At 56.0% G+C, this 21203-nt stretch overlaps 1 protein-coding gene across 1 annotated transcript; it reads right to left on the bottom strand.

Annotated features, from left to right (window-relative positions):
* Positions 1 to 940: 940 nt before the first annotated feature.
* On the bottom strand, positions 941 to 13235 carry MIB2 (MIB E3 ubiquitin protein ligase 2). The gene is made up of 20 exons (XM_070385050.1): positions 12894 to 13235; positions 11321 to 11476; positions 7418 to 7734; positions 7168 to 7339; positions 6146 to 6252; positions 5759 to 5953; positions 5466 to 5608; positions 5255 to 5350; positions 4164 to 4268; positions 3919 to 4081; positions 3708 to 3841; positions 3474 to 3622; positions 3232 to 3388; positions 2979 to 3139; positions 2763 to 2889; positions 2443 to 2676; positions 1853 to 2031; positions 1585 to 1778; positions 1446 to 1511; positions 941 to 1270 (listed from the first exon to the last, which is right to left on the bottom strand). The coding sequence occupies exons 3-20, from the start codon at positions 7701 to 7703 to the stop codon at positions 1032 to 1034; spliced, it is 2907 nt and encodes a 968-aa protein (XP_070241151.1). The 5' UTR covers positions 7704 to 7734; positions 11321 to 11476; positions 12894 to 13235; the 3' UTR covers positions 941 to 1031.
* Between the last annotated feature and the right edge of the window lie 7968 nt (positions 13236 to 21203).

Here is a 21203-nt window from a genome sequence, read left to right as displayed (position 1 = left end):
ACCGAAGTCTGGACAGTTCTGGGTAGGGGCTGGGGGCCGGGTGTCCTGAGAGCAGAAGACTCGACGGGACGACTTTCAGGCTGCGCCTGGCTGAGGAGCCGAGCTAGGCTGGAGGGAGGCGAGGGCGCCTCTGGGCTGGGGGAACCGGGATCCAGGGCCGGGCGGGAGGCCCGCCGGGGCGGAGCGGACTGCGGGAGGGGAGACGGGATGGGGGCTGGGGGAATTGCTCCGAGTGGAGAGGCGCCCAGCCAGAGGAGGCCGGGGGTGCGGGCCCTCCCCATTCTCCATCCAGGCTTTGAGCCCAGAGTGACAGTGGCGCACCGGGCCAGCAGGGTCAGCGCCAAGTGGCTGGCGGGCAGCCTTGAGGCTCCAGGGGAGCATTTTGGTGGTTCTTGGAAAGCGCCCGGCTGCTGGGTCCAGACGAGGGCAGTCCCCCTTCCCCCACTTCATGACTAAGTTCGAGCCAGCACACCGACCCTCTCCGTCCTGTGTCCTACCCTCTCCCCAAATCCATATTCCGCCTCCCACGCTCAGCGGTCCTGGGACCCTGCCGGGGCTCCTGGCTTCAAACCAGAGGCCTCGCCCAACTCCCCACTTAGCCAGGACCGCACAGTCTGCTGCGAGACCGGGTCCTGCTTTAGCCAAAACCCGTCTCTGTAGCCCACCCCTGGAGACGGGAGGTGGCTACTGCTGGGGTTTCGGTCCACTCAGTGCCCCTGGACGACACCGCAAGCCCGGGGTCCCATTCTTTCTGGCCAGGGTCCGGGGAGCACTCTGGACCCGTGAGTCCTGGGAAGGGCAGAATATGGGTCGGAAGAGGCCCTGTAAGCCTCTGGCCAAGGCGCAGAACCTAGCGCTGGGCCAACGGTGTAAGGGGTGCGGTCAGAACGGTCAGCGGTGGGGGACCCGCACGGCCCCGCCCCACACAGGCAACCAGGCACAAAGTCCAGCAATCTTTTTATAAAATACAGAGAAAGGGCTCGTGAGGGCGGCCGCGGGGCATGGCCCCGGAACGAGGCGGGGGGCGCCGGCTACACGAAGATCTGGATGCGGTCGCGGATGGGCTGGCGGCAGATCGGGCAGGCGCTGAGCGCCGCGCCACAGGGCGCGCACGCGCCGTGGCCGCACTGGAACACGAGGCGGATGTGGCTGTCGATGCAAATCGGACAGGTGATGCGCTCCTCCATCTGCCTGTAGCGGCTCTGCAGCTCCTCCACCAACTGCCGCGGTGGGCCGGGCGCGGGGGCTGCGCTGACCACCTCCGTGCCGTCTGCGGAAGAGGTCCAGGTCAGGGGCGGGGGCTCGGGGCTGAGGTCTTGCGAGAGAACCCGAACAGAGATGTGAGCCACGACAGGGGGCGGGGCCGTGGACAGCGGGCGGGGCCGCGGGCGGGCGCAGCGGCCCACACCTGGGGGCAGCGGGGCGGGGCAGGCGCCGGGCCCCACCTGGGCGCAGCTTCTTGCTGATGACCACCTGGCACCTGATGCATTTCTTCATCCTGCGCGCGCACTCTGCGGGGGGGAGGGCACGGTTGAGTGAGGGGCCGTCCAGCCCGCCGCGGCCCCCTCCCCACCCGGCACTCACCCTCGCACACTGTGCGATGCTGGCAGGGCGAGAACAGCACCAGCAGCGCCAGCTCCGAGCACACTAGGCACTCAGCGGCCTCGGGCCCCGTCGGCGCGGCCACATGCAGGTTGGTCACAGTGTTCGGAGCACTGAGCACCAGTCTTGGACCCTGGGCCGAGCCCCCGCTGCCACTGCCTCCAGCCTGCCGCTCCCTGCGTGAGGACAGGGGTCTTGAAAGGGCCCGGAGTTTCGAGCCCGCCCCCCACCCCCCTCCCCGCCGGCTCACCGGAAGCGCTGAGCACAGCCCTGCAGGGCTTTGAGCAGGCGACCCTCGGCAGCCAGGTCCAGGGGGCTCCGGCCGCGGTGGTTGGCGTAGCTCAGGTCGGCGCCCTCCAGCGCTAAGTAGTAGGCCATAGCCGCGCCTGCCGTCAGCTCTGCACTGCTCGGAAGGCCCGAGGCCTGTAGCTGGATGGCAGGACAGACGCTGGTGAGGGCGAGTGCCTGGGAACACTGGTCTGAAGGAAGCCTCGGCTGGTATCTGGCTGCAGAGGCCTGAGCACCTGCCTCCTGAGGCCCCTGGAGCCGGAGGCAAAGCGCCCCACTAGGCAGTTGGTGGCATGAAGGCCATGTTCTGACACACCACTCGGCCTATAGCAGGGCCCAGCCCCGCTAGACCCCACTCCCTCTCCCCAGATGGTCAGAATCTCAGGAACACTGGGCCAGCAGTGCTGACCAGGGTCGCAGAACAAACCACTGTGGCCCAGACTGCCTGCCCTACGAGACCTGATCCGGCCGTCCTGAGGGCAGGGAGGGCAAAGGAGCCTGTGGCCCAGTTCTGTGCCCCCCTCCCCAGCACCCAGAGTCACATTTCCTCACCCTGGACAGCAGCTGCAGGGGACCCGGGTCCCCTGCGCTCCCATCAGCTGCCAGAGGCAGCAGCTGGTGGCGCTGCAGGGCCACGTGCAGAGCTGTGTCCCCCTCCTCATCCTCGGCGTTGACGCTGCAGCCGGCATCCACCAGCAGTGGCACCAGCCCCACGTGGGCCTGCTGCACAGCCAGGTGCAGCGGGGACTGCAGCTTACGGTTGCGAGCGTTCACATCACAGTGGCCCTGGGGAGGGGTGGGCACGGGCTCAACCCAGGGAACCTGGTGGGCCCTGACACCCCAGTCCGAAGCCCAGGGGACTCTGTCCACACCTCTTGGATGAGAACCTGGGCCACCTCCCCGTGGTTGTTGAAGGCGGCCAGGTGCAGTGCCGTAAAACCATCCTCCTTCTTGGCGTCCACCAGCTGCCGTGCCCGCGCCAGAATCCTCCTGACAGCTCTGTGGGAGCAGCGAGATGCCTCTGGGGTCAGGGGCGACCCAGGGTGGCCCGGTGGCACAGCAGGAGCTGTGTGTCACCCCAAACTCACAGTGTGTGGCCTTTGAGGGACGCATGGTGCAGCAGAGTGAAGCCCTGGCTGTTGGTGGCAGTGACATCGATGCCTGGCACCTCGGTGAGGACCTCCACAATGCCGCTGGCACCAGTGCCCGCTGAGATGGCGCAGTGCAGGGGTGTATCAGCATGGGCATCCTGCCGGTGGTAGGCCAGTGATCACTTGGCAAGGAGATCTCAGCCATGACCTCCTTGACCCCAGGGCCAGAGCCAGGGGACCCAGCACTCACAGGCAGGTTGACGTCACAGCCACGCTCACACAGGACCTTCACCACTTCCAGGAAGCCCCTCTGCACGGCCACATGCAGTGCTGAGCTCCGAGTGCTGTTCAGAGCATTGGCCCCACAACCTGAGCTCAAGAGCACCCGGGCAGCCTCGGGCTGGTTCCTGGCAGGAGAGGAAGCAGGAGGGGCGATGTGCCCACCGGCTGGACCTGCAGGCCCAGCCCCCTCGCACTCTGGCCGGGCCTCACCCCAGGGCTGCGTAGTGCAGTGCCGTGTTGCCCTCATCATCCGGCAGGTCAACGCCCGCCTGAGCCTGCAGCAGCAGCCGCACCAGCTCCACCTGGCCTAGGTAGGCAGCCATCTGCAGGGCAGTCCTGCCCTGATTCTTGGTGTCCACCTGCCGGGAGAGGCAGAGGGTCAGTCCCTGGCCCTTGGCCCCCTCGCTGGGGCTGCCTGGGCCAGGAGGCAGGTCTCAGGCTCGCCTGTTCTGGGTGCCGCCGCAGCAGGTCCAGAGCCCGGGCCACATTGCCCAGAGCCACCTCCACCACCAGCTTCCCTGGGTGCTCCAGGTCACTCTTCTGGGCTCGAAGCTTGTCCAAGACAACGCTCAGGGAGCCTGGGGAGGGTGGGGTTGAGGGTCAGTGGTGGCCAGGGCAGCCCTGCCCCAATGAGCTGCTCAATGGATGCTCTCACTTTTGTTCTCCCGGGCTCGCCCAGCTACGTCCAGGTTGGCATCTTCCTCAGGCCGGTAGGCCACCAGGCAGGAGGGGCTAAAGGTCCACAGCTTCCCACTGACCAGCACACCCACGTTCCCGTCTCCGAAAACCTTCAGCACTCTCCCAATGCGGCCCAGAGCCTGAATGAGGAGAGGGTGGGGTCACAGGCGTGCCTCCCAGGGGTTAGTATGATGGGCATGGAGGTAGGGGTGGGGGACTCACAGGGGCCATGTCATCGGTCCACTCCCCATGGCCAGCCTGCAGCCGCTTCACCGTGTCAAGGTCATCGATAACCCGCACCACCTCACCCACCAAGCAGGAGTTTTGCTGAGTGACAGAGGAGCACAAGAGAAGCACGTGAGGGGCCCCAGCGGGCATGGTTGCCCGGGGTCGGAGAGCAGGAAGGCCCCCACCCTCGTTCAGCTCCCCCTCACCAGGACCCCAGCCCCTGCCTGAAAACACAACCAGAGTCTCACCCAATAAGGGTGACAGGTGACCAGGACAGCCCTGCTGGCCCAGCCTCAGAGCCACGGGGGTGATGGCCAGAGTCAGCTCAGGGGTGTTCAGGCTGGGGCAGGCCTGATCATGGGCTGATGGGAGGGTGGGCAGTATGGCCAAGACCAGCCCAGCCCAGCTTGGAGGAGGGGCGCCAAGATGACTGGGGGCAGAGCCTGAACATGGCGGGGTCAGGGGCTGCTCCTCCCGCACCCCAAACCTCCCCTGGCAACTTTCTCCACACCTGTGCCCTCACCTGCACAGACAGAACTCACTGTATAAACCACCTGTCCTGTGACCCCGCCATACCCCCTCCTTGAAGGCCCACATGTCCCAGGTGTCCCCAACTCAAGCTGAGTGCTGGCTCCGCATTCTGTCCAGGGGCCGTCACCGGATGCTCTGCCACCTGCCCTCCACCTCCTCCCTCCTGCTTCTGAGAAATACTGCTTCTCAAACAGCTCTCACCATGCCCCACCACCCTGATCCAGGATCCACCCCTGTCCTAAGGGGCCTTCCCACCCTTCAGGCGGCACCCACAGTAGCATTCTAGGAACTCTGCCCAACCATGCCACCTGCAGCCTGCGAGGCTCCCCTGGCCCTCGGAACACACACTGGGCCCTGGTCTGCCCCCACTTCCAACAATGCCCTGGGCCTCCCCTTCCCATCTAGGTCCCTCTCCCTGGACTGAATCCCCTTCAGACCCACCAGGCCCTGACCTCGTCCTTCAGGGCCAGAGGAAGGCACTCCCAGGGCCGAGCGGGTACATGAAAGGGGGTGAAGAGTGAGCAGAAGGGGCTCAGCTAAGCCCCCCCATGCACCTTGGTGAGAGCCCCAGGGTGGAAGGTCCAGCGGGTCTTGTGGCTGAACTGCACACGCACGTCCCCACGGTCTGTGATGCGGTGCACGGTGCCCGTCTGTCCGATAAACTGTGGCGGGTCATGGAGGCGGTGGCCAGGTGGAGCAGGAGGGTGGGGGGCCAGAGGACATGGGGAGGGTGGGCACGGGAACTCACCAGGTGGGGCATCTCACCTTGGCCATCCGGGGGTTCCACCCGCCGTGGCCTTCCTGCATCTCCCTCAGCACATCCGCGTCCAGCAGACACTTGACCTTGTCCCCACGCTGGAAGGGCTGGCCATCAGCACTGACCCTGCGCTGCAGCTCTGCGGGCTTGCCTGGGGGTGGGGGGTGCAGCAGGCCTGGCTCAGGCAGTTCCTTCTGCCTACACCACTCACCTCAGTGACTCCAGAGACCACCCCCGGGCCCAGGGCAGGACGGAGGGCAAATGGGGGGGGGCGGGGCACGTGGTGGACGGCCCCCCATACCAAGCCTTGGGAGGTGGTCCCTGTAGTAGAAGCCGCCAGCTGCCTCGCCCACACACTTGAGATCCACCTTGCCCTTGTGGCCCACACGGTACACGTTGGTGGTGCCATCAGCCCACGTCACACTGGCCACGCTCCGGCCTGTCTCCACGTCCCAGCCACGGATGTCCACTACTCGGCCTGGCTTCCCTTCTCCTCCTGGGAGACAGTGGCCCCACCAACAGGGTAAACCCACGCCATGAAGATGAGCCACAGCTGGCGGAAACTGCCTCCCACAACCGCCCCCCCTTCCCACCCCCCCCCACTCACCATCCTGTGAGCCCCCCACCTTCCTGCCCTCTCACTCACCATCCTGTGAGCCCCCGACCTTCCCACCTGGCCCCCACTCACCATCCTGTGAGCCCCACTCCCAGTCGGGGCCCCGAACCACCTTCGCCCCCTGGAAGATGCCCCTTAACGGGATCCTTGGGAGGCCCTGGCGGGGACTCAGCATGACCCTACGGGAAACAGAGTGGGTCCCAGGCCATGAAGGGCAGTGGTGCCAGAGGCAGGCCCTATGCTCTGCCAGCCCTGCTCCCATTCCCGCCCCAGGGTCTCTTCCCCTGGAACAGCAGGTGCCCCAGGCCAGTGCCCTCCACACTGGACCTTGAGTGGGGCTGCTGACTGGTTCCCTCCAGGGGCCTTTCATGACACCAGGTTGGACGGGTGCTCCAGGCCCACCCTCACCGCATGGTTCCTGTGTGTGGTCACACCACATCTGCCACCTCCTGGAGAGCTAGGTATCCTGTCAGAGCTATGCCCAGAGCTCAGCACCCGGCCTGGCCTGGGGAGGGTTCAGCATGTGAGAAACAACGGGCGTGAGGAAGGCAGGCCTGGCCAGAGGTGTTGGATGGCTGCTCCCAGCTCCCTCACTAGCCAGCACATCCCTCCCCTCCACGGGTGGGGGTGTCAAGGAGCCGAAGGCGACAGTGTAGGTGGCAGGGGTGCGCCTCTGGGAGCCCATCCTCCCTAGCGTGGGCCCTCCGGACCACAGCAGATGCAAGCAGCACACCACACAGGCCACTCTCAGAGCCCCGGTCAGGCAGCACTGGGGGGCCAGGGAGAGCCTGGCGAGACGAGGGTCAGGGTGAGAGGAGGCCCCATCCACAGCACCGACCTCCGCAGACCTGCGAGGTGGACACAGTCGCCTTCTGTAGGGGGTTGGGGCTGGTGTCAATGCCCAGGCCCCTGGGGTGATCATCACCCTGGTCACTCCTCCAGGAAATGGCTCAGGACAGACTTGACCTGCAGCAGAGCAGTCAGCAGGAGGCAGCTCCAGCTCTCCCAAGGCTCGTCGTGGGTCAGAGGCATTCTCAGGAGGCCCTGGACGCTTGCAGGTGGGGTGGGACACTGGGACGGCTGGGGGGACTCACGGGCGCGAGTGGGCCGTCTCGTAGCGCTCGAAGGCGTGGGCCAGGTCGTGTTTGTTGTGCATGTAGCATTGCGTGCAGAGATCGTAGTCGAAGCAGATACGGCACTTCCAGCGCATGCCCCGCAGCCCGTGCTTCTTGCAGCAGTCGCAGATGATGTTGGGGTGGCGGACACCTGCAGGGCGCAGCGTCAGGAGTGCCGCAGGCCCCGCCCCAGCCCAGCTCCGCCCCAGCCCCGCCCCCAGGCCCGCACCGATTTGGGCGTTGTCATAGAGCAGCAGGTCGTGTGCGCCCTGGTAGCCCGCGCGGTAGTTGGTGCGAGTGCCGTGGTCCCACTGCACGACCACCGTGCGGTCGGGGGTCGAAGGGCTGCCGTGGCGGCCGAGCTCCACCACTGTGCCCACGCCGCCCTCGCCGCCGTCCTGCTGGCCCCACTTCCAGTCCACGCCACGCACCACGCGCATGCCCACCTGCACGCCCGCTTGGGGGTCTGGGTCCATGGTGGAGGCCTGCGGGGAGAGGGGACCATTGGGCCACATGGAGAAAGCCACACGAGGTCACACCAGAGGACTGCCAGGGAGAGAGGGAAACCAGTGTGGGGGAGGGGCACGCAGAAATGCCCTGGGGCTGGAGGGCAATGGGACACCTCTCTGGAAAGGGACCCTCCCCCAGCTGCCCCCCTCCAGCAGCTGTGGGGAGCTGGAGCAGTAGTGTGGGGGCAGTCCTGGTGATGGGACTCCAGCTCCCCAGGGACCAGGGAATAAGATCTGGTCAGAAGGTCTACACAGCAGCAGATCAGGTTCTGGGTGCCTGGCATGGGGGTGGGGGGCAGGGGGGTGCCCACTAGGACTGCAGATATCAACATGCAAGGTAAGACAAAACTTTCTGAAGAAACACTGGCTGGCACTTAAGACTAGAGAGGCACAAAGACCATGTACCCAGAGTGAGGAAAGAGCCTGCTGACCTCATGCACAAAGCAGACTATCTGACAGAAAACAGGAAAACCCTGGGACAGGTACCTCCAGCACCTAGCACGCTGTGGGGCTGATGCTACCCACAGCCGGTGAGCGGTGCTGCACCGTCACTCGGCCTCACTGCCGGGCCTTCCTCTGAGAGGTGTGGCCTGGCCACCCCAGGCAGGCCCTGACGGAGCTGGCACAATTCACAGCAGTGCCCGCGTGAACCAGGTCCTGAGAAGATTTACTTTCAAAGGAGCACGACCCACCACACTACACAGCAGAGCTCACAAACGGACGCTGAAGGAGAGGAGCCATGCACCTGACCCCACCGATAGGAAGCTCACAGGCGGAACAAGCAAAGCCAGGGCGCCAGAGGCAGGGAGACCGTGGCCAAGCCAGTCACAGGGGCTTGGAACCGGGGACATGCTATTTCCTCATCTGGGTGCCAGTTACATGTGTGTTCACTTTGCAAAGCTGGATCACTCATGACCTGTGCCTCCTGGCATTATGTGATTCTTCAATAAAATTGGTTTAACATCAATGGATTTGAACAACCCCTGAGTTGAAAGCAACAGGACCTGAAGTGGGAGGGGACCTGGGGCCCCCCAAGACAGTAATGAAGAGGGAGGGGTTTTGGGGCCCCAGGACAGTAAGGGAGCAGTCACCCCTCCATCTCTGGAGACTGCCTCCCCAGCATGAGGGCCCCAAGGCCAGGAAAGATGCAGGCCTAGATCCCTGAACGAAGCTCACTGCACTTCCAGTGGCCCCTGGAAGGCCAGAGGAGGCCTGGAAACCTTCTGGGGTATAGCTACTCCCTCTAGTGCCCAGTGGCCCAGAGCAGCCATAGCCTGCCAGGCCAGCCCAAGGCTTGACCAGCAACAGGGAAGGAAACCCACATGTCACCCCTGCACCTGGACCACCCCCCCCAACCCCAGCCCAACAATCAGCATCCCAAGCCTGAGCCCACAGGTCACCTAACGGCCACCCTCTGTCCAGTCTCACCTGTAGGCCAGCGCCCGGCACAGGGTATGCAGGGGAGGGGCACTGCCTACAGGGAGAGGCTCCTGGGTCACACCCAGCCTAGAGTCCAAGTGAATGACCCTCAGATTCTCAGTGGTATGAACTGCTCAGCCAGCTCAGCCTTCTTCGAGTCCTCCCCAACCCCCACAGGTGCCTGTGCCCACTCCCTCCTCACCCTGCCCAGGACCGCCAGGGCTTCCAGATACTGGTAGACCATCTGAAATGACAAGTCTTTCGAACTCGAAGCCCAGTCTCAGCAAATCACCCTGCTACTCCTTTACCTGGACGGCTGCCCCACAGGGGCTGTACGGCCTCCTGCTCCCGCTGCCCTCCAGCCACCCTCCCCCCATGACCTCTGGACCCACTGAAGATGGGGCACCAGGGCTTTTCTGTCCTGCTAGCCACAGCGAGAAGCCCACATGAGAATGCCTGTGGCTCTTTGGTGCCAGTAAGCCCCAGACAAGGGCAGGGCCTGTGGGCTGCCGCCTCATCTGTCAGCAGGTGCCACTCATGTGCAAGTGGGCAGGGCAGCCCAGCCTGAGCCAGTGGTTCAGTGGCAGAGAGGAGGTGCTGCCCTTCAGGGCACAGGCCCTCCTCCCACTGGGAGCCTCCAGGATTGCCATGGCTCCTGGGCAGTGCTGAGCTGCCCCCTACTCTTCCCAGGCACTCCTGCTGAGCTAGTCAGCCAGGCAACCACATACCCAAACAAGTGTGGGCAGATAGGCAGCGAGAGTGCCTGCTCGCAGGGGACATGCCACCTGCAAGGCCCAGAAACTGGCCCTGGATTGAGATAAAGGGGCAGGAAAGGACGCTCTCCCAAGAGTCAGCACCACAGTTATTCTGTAGCCTGTGAGCCCAGCCTCTCAGCCCACCTGGCCGGCCACCGCACCCACCCTTTCTGTAGGCCTACAGATCCACTGGCCATGGGCTGCAGACTGTCTCCAACAAGACTCAGGGTGATTGGACACCTTAAGCAGGAGAGCAGGTGTGGCCAGTGCCTGGCTCTGCCCTCAGGGGGATGGACAGAGAATGGTCAGGAGTGGAAGGTGCCCAGCAAGGTCTGTGGGAAAAGAGGACCAAGTCTCAGCCCGCAGTGGCTCCACTAGGTCACCAGCAAAGTCCAGCCTGTCACAAGAAGTGCCTCTGACAAGCACCTGTCGTGTTCACATCCCTATTTATAGCACAGCCAGACAGTTCTCCAGTGCTGGCCAGCAACCTGCCACGCTCCCTAAGTATGTGGCCCTGGGAGCCCACTAGCCCATGGGGGACAGAGCTGAAGGGACACGCTGAGCCTCAGGCTTCCTCCCACTCAGACCAGTGCCCCTGAAGGACAGTGGACAGAGAAGAGCAGTCCTCCCCTCCACACTCCACCCTGGGTGCCCAGGTGGGTCCTGTGCCGCAGCACCTCCATCCAGCCTGGCATCACTGCAGCTGGGTCTGAGCAGGGACCCCAACAATGCCCCCTGCTTGCCCTCCTGGCTCCCAGACCTCGGACACAGCATTGTAGGACCCCCGTGAAGCAGCCCAGAGGCTTTCCAGGTCTCTCTGCTACTCTGCCACCTGCCTCCCTGCCTGGTCTTTGTCATTGTTGTCACCAGGACCCAGGAGATGGCCATTCGTGCTCCATGTGACCCCCAGGTCCCCAGCCCTCCCACTATCAGGGCTCACTATCTCACCTCAGAAGGTCTCCAAGGGTATGAAGGGAGGGGATGGCAAGTGGGGAATGGACCAGGGTCAGGGGAAGGGAGAGGATAGGGAGGAAGGGAACTCTTGTTTCACTGAGAAATTCACCCAGAGAGCTCTTCCTTTTTCTCCTTTTGGCAGAAACACTGTCCTCTGACATCTTCCTCAGAGCGTACAACCCAGGCATCTGGCGGCATCAGAACCCCCAAAGGCTGTCGCTGCAAAGGTTTATGACAACCCTGAGGGTTTCCCAAGTGGCGCGATGGTAAAGAATCCTCCTGCCAATGCAGGAGACACAGGAGATGGAGGTTCCATCCCTCAGTGGAGAAGATCCCCTGGAGTAGGAAATGGCAACCCACTCCAGTATTTTTGCCTGGAAAACTTCATGGACAGAGGTGCCTGATGACCAGCAGTTCATGGGGTCGCCAAGAGTCGGACACGGCCAAGCGCGAACAAACACAGAGGCACTCAGGGCATGAGCAGCTGGCACTTACCTCAGCGTATACACCAGCCTCTTGTCAGCATCCCAAATGCTTAGCTGCTGTTTCTCGGGTCACAAGTTTGCTCAGCCACCAAGATTTCCTGTTGGAGATTGGAATCCATGGCTGACACAGAGCACAGCAAACCAAACAGGTAGAAAGTCAGCAGGTCTGGGGAAAAATGGGTTTTAAAAGGCAGTCTTAAACTTTTAGCATTTACCATCTCAACCAAATGGGTGGACACCTGGGTCTGCTCTATTGGTTTACTAGTTTCTCTTTGGAAGGCAGAAGTATTTCTAAAGCACACGTTTAGACAGTATAGAAATAAAAGTATTTGCACTATTTTGATTATTTTATGAAAAAAAACTTTAAAAAGCTGCAAAGAGTAAATCCCATTTAGCTAGGAAGTTGGCAAACTGTCTTTATTGAGAAGAATCAACTTGGGTGCCGACTGCTGGCCACCAGAGGCTGCCACTCCTTTCTGGGCACCTCTGGCTGGTCTAATGACGGTGTTTAAATCCGCACCACATGTGGCACAGTCAACTGGCAAGACTTGGCGAATCATAGGCTCCGGTCATGTGGCAGCTCTTGCTGAGGCCGAGGTGGACATCCTGAGTGGCCAGGGAGTCTGGCCTGTCAGTCACCTGCTGGAAGAAGGCCTAAAGGAAGTAGAAGGAGGCCATCACCCTAATCCTGGTGACCCAAACAGAAGCCCTCAGGCAAGGGCAGTCACCACCCAACCACTGCACAGGGCCAGTCTTGGGCGGGAGCATGACATTCAGATACTTGTTGCACCTGGAGCAACAGGCCAGAGGGAAAGGCGAGAGGAGGGGACCCGCCAGGAACGACCTGGTGTGCCAGTGCTCCCACTGTAATGCTCCCGCAACCCCTGCCCCGCTGATGCCCACCAGGAGCCTGTCTGGCACCTTTACTTATTTTCTCTATTGGTTCTGAGCTCAAAAGGAGAGAGGCAGGATTATTCACACCCCAACACCCTAGACATATTAAAAAACAAGCAAAACCTTTTTGACGTGGCATCAGACAAAATCTGAGCCCCTCAAGAGCTCTCTTATCTAGCTGCCCAGTCGTCCCCCGCCCGCCTACAGACAGGTGGGCTGCAGCCCTGAAGCCTGGAGACTTGGGGGCTGGCCGTTAACCTTCGGCTCAAGCCCTGAGCCATCCGACCCTGCGGCGGCGGGGGCGGGGGCGGGGGCGGGGGTGGGAATGCCAAGACGCACAATCAGCGCCTCGCTGGTTTGTCTACACGCCCATGCACGGCCCACGCTAACGACACCAGAGCTGCCCCAAGGGCCTGCCTCCTACCCTGCAGGGCTCCGAGGGTCTAGGGCCGCCGGGGTAGGGACCGGAGGGGTGGCGGACCCGGCTCAGCCGACGTCAGCGCCCAGCGCTGCGCCTTGGACTCCAGCAGCTGGCCTGCGGGGGGGGCGGGGCTGGACAGGCTGAGCCGGGCGCCCACACTGAAAGTGACCCCTTCCTCACTCGCTCGGGTCCGTCCCGCCCCTGTCATTCGTCACCTTCCTCGGGAAACCGCCCCGGGCCTAGTGGCCCTGTCGACCCTTCCACTTGCCCGGAAGTTTGCGTCCGGGCCGCTCTGCGCCTAGGCTCCAGGGGCCTGAGAAGCGCCGAGTCTGTCAGTCGGTCGGCTGCGGCCTCAGTGTGTGGGGCGGCCAGCCCGCGAGCTAGACTGCTCTGAGCCAGCCAACCTGCCAGGTGCTCAGCTGTGCCGCGCAGCGCCGGAGTCCACTGGCTGAGGCCGCCCAAAGCCCCCGGCGCCAGGGGCTCAGGGGCCAACGCGAGGCCTGCCGGGACCCGTAGTCCGCAGCCCCCTGGGACGAAGGCCGGGGGGCGGGCCCGAACCACAACTCCCAGGAGGACCAGCAGAGCCGTGACGTAGGGGGAGTGAGGGCTGAGCTACGGCCCTAGTCCCGCCCCGACAGGGAGGGGAGCCGACAGCCTTGCTTCCGGGAAAATAGTTCGAGTCCGCTCTCGCGTCTGACGACGTGTGCACACGTCTTGAGACGAATACAGACTGAAACCTACGGCAATTCTCGCGCCTCTCAACGCGTGGGGCCGCGGCCAGGGAGGCGTAGGGACACTGGCATCCAAGCCGCCAGGCTTCCGAAGACTGCGCACGCGTAGGCCGGGAACGAGGGTACCAGACGACCACGCCCCTGCAGAGGGGGGGGGCGGGGCCAGAGGCGGAAGTGCGTCACCCTCGCCCGGCCCTACGTGGCGCTGCTGGTTTCGGAGCCGCGTTGGGTTGCTGTGGAGACGGTTTGCTGAGCCTTCTGGGTGTAGAGATGAGGCGTTTTCACAAACAACTTTTTTTACTTGATATATTTTAAAATCAGAGTTACGCCAGTGCATGGTGTGTGTGTGTGTGTGTCTGTGTGTTTGGTTTTAATTCTCGCAGAAATGAAGACAGTGAAAAACAGCTGTCACATGCCAGTTTCCCCCAGAGGCAAATACTTCCAACCCTTGTAATAGCTTTTCTTCTGACAGAAACCTTTATGTTTCTCAGCCAGAGAAGACTGGTTTTTGATGTATTAAATTTAGACACTTTTGGGACTTCCCTGATGGTCCACAGCTAAAACAACGCCCAGTTGTGGATGTGACTAGTGGTGGAAGTAAAGCCTGATGCTGTAAAGAACAATATTGCATAGGAACCTGGAATGTTAACCCATGAATCAAGGTAAATTGGAAGTGATCAAACAGGAGATGGCAAGAGTGTACATCAACATTTTGGGAATCAGTGACCTAAAAATGGACTAGAATGGGCAAGTTTAATTCAGATGACCATTATAACTACTACTGTGGGCAAGAATCCCTTAGAAGAAATGGAGTAGACCTCCTAGTCAACAAAAGGGTCTGAAATTCAGTACTTGGGTACCATCTCAAAAATGACAGAATGCTCTCTGTTCATTTCCAAACCATTCAATATCACAGTAATCCAAGTCTATGCCCCAACCACTAATGCTGAAGAAGCTGAACAGTTCTATAATGACCTACAAGACCTTGTAGCTGCTGCTGCTAAGTCTCTTCAGTCGTGTCCAACTCTGTGCGACCCCATAGATGGCAGCACACCAGGCTCCCCCATCCTTGGGATTCTCCAGGCAAGAACACTGGAGTGGGTTGCCATTTCCTTCTCCAGTGCATAAAAGTGATAAGTGAAAGTGAAGTCGCTCAGTCGTGTCTGACTCTTAGCGACCCCATGGACTGCAGCCTACCAGGCTTCTCTGTCCATGGAATTTTCCAGACGAGAGTACTGGAGTGGGTTGCCACTGCCTTCTCCACAAGACCCTGTAGAACTAACACCAAAAAAAAAAAAAAAGATGTAATTTTCATCATACAGGACTGGATTGCAAAACTGGAAAATCCAGAGATAGCTGGAGTAATGGGCAAGTTTGCCTTTGGAGTACAAAATGAAGCAGGGTAAAGGCTAACAGTTCTGCCAAAAGAACGCACTTGTCATAGCAGACACCTTCTTCCTACAACATGAGAGAGAGAACTTTACACATGGACATCACCAGATGTCAATACCGAAATCAGATTGATTATATTCTTTGTAGCCAAAGACGGAGAAGCTCTATACGGTCAGCAAAAACAAGACGAGGCACTGACTAGCTCAGATCATGAACTCCTTATTGGCAAATTCAGCCTTAAATTGAAGAAAGTAGGGAAAACCACTAGGCCATTCAGGTATGACCTAAATCAAATCTGTTATGGTTGATTATACAGTGGAAGTGACAAATAGATTCAAGGGATTAGATCTGATAGAGTGCTTGAAGAACTATGGATGGAGGTTCGTGACATTGTACAGGAGGCAGTGATCAAGACCATCCCCAAGAAAAAGAAATGCAAAAAAGCAAAATGGTTGTCTGAGGAGGCCTTACAAATAGCTGAGAAAAGAAGAGACGTGAAAGGCAAAGGAGAAGAGGAAAGATGTATCCATTTGAATGCAGAGTTCCAAAGAATAGCAAGGAGAGATAAGAAAGCCTTCCTCAGTGATCAATGCAAAAAAAGAGATGAAAACAACAGAATGGGAAAGACTAGAGATCTCTTCAAGAAAATTAGAGATACCAAGGGAACGTTTCATGTAAAGACAGGCACAATAAAGGACAGAAACAGTATGGACCTAACAGAAGCAGAAGATATTAAGAAAAAGTGGCAAGAATACACAGAACCATACAAAAAAGATCTTCGTGACCCAGATAACCACGATGGTGTGATCACTCACTTAGAGCCAGACATCCTGGAGTCCGAAGTCAGGAGGGCCTTAGGAAGTATCACCACACACAAAGCTAGTGGAAGTGATGGAATTCAAGTGGAGCTATTTCAAGTCCTAAAAGATAATGCTGTCAATGTGCTGTACTCAATATGCTGGCAAATTTGGAAAACTCAACAGTGGCCACAGGACTGGAAAGGGTCAGCTTTCATTCCAATCCCAAAGAAAGGCAATGCCAAAAAATGTTCAAACTACTGCACAATTGCACTCATCTCACACGCTAGGAAAGTAATGCTCAAAATGCTTCAATCAAGGCTTCAACAGTACATGAACCGAGAACTTCCAGATGTTCAAGCTGGATTTAGAAAAGGCAGAGGAAGCAGAGATCAAATTGCCAACATCCATTGGATTATCAAAAAAGCAAGAGAGTTCCAGAAAAATATCTACTACTGCTTTATTGACTATTCCAAAGCCTTTGAAGTCAAGGCCCACCTGACTTCAGACTCCAGGATGTCTGTCTCTAAGTGAGTGATCACACCATTGTGGTTATCTGGGTCATGAAGATCTTTTTTATGGAAAATTCTTAAAGAGATGGGAATACCAGAACACCTTACCTGCTTCGTGGGAAATCTGTATGCAGGTCAAGAAGCAACCATGAGAACTGTACATGTAACAACAGACTGGTTCCAAATAGGAAAAGGAGTACGTCAAGGCTATATATTGTCACCCTGCTTATTTAACTTACACGCAGAGTACATCATGTGAAATGCTGGGCTGAATGAAGCACAACCTGGAAACAAGATTGCCTGGAGAAATAACAATAACCTCAAATATGCAGATGACACTACCCTTATGGCAGAAAGTGAAGAGGAACTGAAGAGCCTTTTGTGAAAGTCTTTCACTTTCCTCTTTCAGGAGAGTGAAAAAGCTGGCTTAAAACTCAACATTCAAAAAACAAAGATCATGGCATTTGGTCCCATCACTTCATGGCAAATAGATGAGGAAACAGTGGAAACTGTGACAGACTTTACTTTATTGGGCTCTAGGATCACTGCAGATGTTGACTGCAGCCATGAAATTAAAAGATGCTTGCTCCTTGGAAGAAAAGCCATGGCAAACCTAGACAGCATATTAAAAAGCAGAGACATTACTTTGCTGACAAAGGTCCACCTAGTCAAAGCTATGGTTTTTCCAGTAGTCATGTATGGATGAGAGAGTTGGATCATAAATAAAGCTGAGCATTGAAGAATTGATGCATTTGAACTGTGGTGTTGGAGAAGACTCTTGAGAGTCCCTTGGACTGCAAGGAGATCCAATCAGTCAATCCTAAAGGAAATCAGTCCTGAATGTTCATTGGAAGGACTGATGCTGAAGCTGAAGCTCCAGTACTTTGGCCACCTGATGCAAAGAACTGACTCATTGGAAAAGACCCTGACGCTGGGAAAGATTGAAGGCAGCAGGAGAAAGGGACAACAGAGGATGAGGTGGTTGGATGGCATCACCAACTCGATGGACATGAGTTTGAGCAAACTCTGGGAGTTGGTGATGGACAGGGAAGTCTGGCGTGCTGCAGTCCTTGGGGTGGCAAAGAGTCAGACACAACTGAACTGAACTGAACCTGATCATCCAGTGGCTAAGACTCCACACTCCTAATGCAGAGGTGCCAGGAGCCAGCATGGGAGTCCCCACCCATGACTGCCGGGAGCCAGCACAGGAGTCCCCACCCCATGACAAGGTCATGTGGGAGAGATCTGGTGGGCAAGGTGAGCCAGAACTCGAGGGGTGCCCCTCTGGGCCTACCTGAGCATCTACCCCAAAACCTGAGCCTGTCTGTTTTACTGCTTCATGACTTTCACCAACTCCTTTGACAGTCACGAGGGGCTATTCCCAACCACTCTTATCTGTAAGAAAAGCAAGTTAGAGCTCTAGTTACTAAGTCTCCAGGGTATAATAAGGTGTGTTCCAATTGTGATCCCCTCAGAAAGCCTTCTAACCTGCCTAACAGGTTTCCGGACTCCTACAGCTATGCATGTGATTGTTTGCGACCTTCCAGCCGTATGAGGCACAAGGAGACTGTTACAATGCAGAGCCTCCCAGGGAGTTAGAAATTGTTAAAATAAAATCAATAGACGAATTCTTTGTCGAGTTAATGCCTGCTGCCAAGTTTCCATATTTCCCACCCACTGTGTCCCTGAGAGTGTATTGATTAATATAGTTTATATAAGTATAAACTTTAATGTTAATAATAACCTTAGACTCCTGAGCTAATAAATTCTTCCTTTAATTACCCCCGCTGCACCCTTGCCCTATAGGAATGCAACTTTGCCTAGTGCTTTTGGGGAGTGGTACTAAACTCTAAAGTCACCTTTGGAGAAAATAAGTTTTTCTGGTTGACTAACTCTTATCAGAAGAAAAATGTTAGCAGGTCTCCTGACCAGAACATGATGTAAATCATAAAGCCTTTGTATCTGAAGAAAAGCCTGGTTTCAAGGTCTGCTGACCTTGCATGACTTTACATCCCCTATTATCTTCTATGTACAACTTTGGGTATAAAAGCCCCTGCTGGAAATAAAGCTACGGACCCTGCTCACTAAGCTCGGTCTCCCCATGTCATTCTTTCTCGTCTCCTTTTCTTTCCTTTTGTCTCTACTCTTTCTTCAGGCCAAAGTAATTGGAGCGTGGAGGTATATTAATTTCCCACATAAATCAATTATAATTAGGCCTCTGATTCTCTCCACTGACGCTATCCCTTTTCGCCAACGCCGTCATCCTGAAGGAATCCCTGGATCCAACCAGGGATGGACCCCGGTACAGAGGCCTGGGTTTGATACCTGCTCAGGAAAATGGATCCCCCTTGCCAGTATAAGACCCAGTGCAGCCAAATAAATAATGAATATATTTGTGACTACTTTAAAAAAAGTAAAAAACATAAAATACATTTAGACATTTCTATGGACTTCCCATTAAGGTCAAGGAGAAGCATGCTCTCCAAACAACTCTCTGCCCACCTCACCCCACCCCTACATTTTCACAACTGTTCACAATGAGGGCTTAAAAATTATATCTCCTTCTCTACTTTATCTTCATTTGTTTTGGTCGCTAAGCTGTCTCGGACTCTTTGGGACCCCATGGACTGTAGCCTACCCAGCTCCTCTGTCCATGGTATTTTCAGGCAAGAATATTGGAGTGCATTGCCATTTCCTCCTCCAGGGGATCTTCCTGACCCAGGATTCGAATTCGTGTGTCTCCTGCATTGGCAGGCAGATTCTTTACCGTTGAGCCACCAGGGAAATCCTCTTTCTCTTCATAGTGACCTAGTATTTCTCTTGTGCCTGGAATTTTATGTGGCTAGTTTTCTTTGTCACCTGCTCATCAATAACATTTTCCAAAGGCTCAAACACATCAGAACTGTTTAATTTCTGGAACCCCCTTTTCACTGCAGACTGATGGCATTCTCAACCCACTCACAGCACTGCCCTCTTGACCCTTCCTCTGCCGTCATCCCTCTGACTCTTGGCCTTTCTCCTGTATGGTTCCCTTTTCCTGGAACCCCTTTGATGTTTACTCTCTTATTTTGCTGAAGTCAGTAGCTTCCTGAGAAGGGTGCTTGTCTGAAATGTGTTTATTCTGTTCATCACCTGTGGATAGTTTGGTAGGGTATAGAATTCTAAATTCAAAATACTTTTCCTTCAAACTTTCTGAAGTCATAGTTTTTAACTGTTGGCTTCCAGGGCTGCTGTGTAAAAGGTCAAAGTCATTATGATTCTTCACCATTTGTGTGTGATATTTGTTCTCTCTGAAAGATTTTAGGATTTTCTCATTATCCTTCAGTTCAGTTCAGTAGCTCAGTAGTGTCCAACTCTTTGTGACCCCATGGGCTGCAGCACGCCAGGCTTCCCTGTCCATCACCAACTCCCAGAGCTTGCTCAAATTCACGTCCATCGAGTCGGTGATGGCATCCAACCATGTCGTCCTCTGTCATCTGTCCCTTCTCCTCCTGCCTTCGATCTTTCCCAGCATCAGGGTCTTTTCCAACGAGTCAGTTTTTTGCATCAGGTGGCCAAAGTATTGGAGTTTCAGCTTCAGCATCAATCCTTCCAGTGAATATTCAGGACTGATTTCCTTTAGGAGGGACTGGTTGGATGACCTTGCAGTCCAAGGGACTCTCCAACACCACAGTTCAAAAGCATCAATTCTTCAGTACTCAGCTTTCTTTATAGTCCAACTCTCTCATCACATCTTTATTCTTGGTGTTCTCAAATAACACAACAATATACCTTGATGTGGGCTTTGCTCATGGTACTGTGCACACAGTGGTTCTCTCCATTCTACATATTCATGTCCTTTAGTTTTGGAACTTTGTGAAGAACAAGCCTCCTCCATAGTCTATGTTCTGTCTTGATGAAATTCCTTTTACATTCTGACTGGACCTCTAATTTTAATCTTCTGTTCTCACATAGTGTTTACCTCTATTTCTGGTAAATATTCTTTTTAAAGTTTTATTTATTTATTAATACTTTTGGATGCAGTGGGTCTTCATTGCTTCTCAGACTTTCTCTAGCTGCAGCAAGCTGTGGCCACTCTGCTTCTCATTGTGGTAGTTTCTGTTGTTACGGAGCATGGGCCCTTGGCATGTGGGCTCAGTAGTTGTGGCACACAGGCTTGGTTGCTCTGTGGCATTTGGGATCTTCCCAGTGAGTGTTAGTCGCTCAGTCATGTCCGACTCTTTGTGACCCCATGGACTGTAGCCCACAGGCTCCCCTGACCCTAGAATTCTCCAGGCAAGAATACTGGAGCAAGGCTGGCATTAGGTGATTGGTTAGTGTTGGGGGAATATTGTAATTTCCTCGGTTCTGTCTCACCTCAGCAAAAATTTGAAGCAATGGATGGACCTGTGTTACAGCCCCATGTAATTTCCTCAGACAGAACAGTGTTAAGTCCATTTAAATTGATAAATGTCTCTGAAATTTTCTATTTTCTCTTCCTCTAGAGGTTTTGTATATCCTTAGTCTGATTTATTCATGGATAATTGGCTTTGTTTGAAGCTATTGTAAATCATAATTTTAAGAATTTGCTGCTTTACAGAAATACAATTGGAGTTTGTATACTGATTTTTTTTTTTATGTATACTGATTTTATGTAGAGCTACCTTGCTAAACTCTCTTACTGACTCTAATGTTGTATTTCTGAATTACATTGTTTCATGTACAAACACAACCATCATATGTGAATTATGCCAGTTTTATTTCTTCCTTTCCATGTTACAGACCAGCTCCATGTTACAGCTCAGTTTTATTTAGAAAGCAAAGGAAAATATGTCCTTGAAGCCTGAGGGCGGGCTGACTAGAAAGATGTGTAGAGAAGAGAAGCCCCCAATCCTTCTAGGCTTCTTCCTTTTACACATTTGTCTCCTCCCCTGAGTCTGCCCTGTGTAAATTGGGCTGGCCGGGAGTGCTGTTTGTTTTATCTGAGGTCCTCACTCCTGTCCTCGGACATTCCTTTGCTCTATTTTCGTGGGCTTTTCCCTTCTTTGTCTTTTAGCCGCCGCCATTTTGGACTCCTTTATTCTAACTACCTAACAGTTAGGGCGGGTATTTTTACCTAACATGGGGCTTGAGAACTGGCTGGTTTAGATCCAGGGGGCTCATGGCA

This window comes from Bos mutus, chromosome 16 (genome assembly GCF_027580195.1).
Source record: "Bos mutus isolate GX-2022 chromosome 16, NWIPB_WYAK_1.1, whole genome shotgun sequence".
NCBI classification, from domain to species: Eukaryota; Metazoa; Chordata; class Mammalia; order Artiodactyla; family Bovidae; genus Bos; species Bos mutus.
The sequence above is the reverse complement of the archived record's forward strand: the minus strand, read 5'-3'. Positions and strand labels throughout refer to the sequence as shown.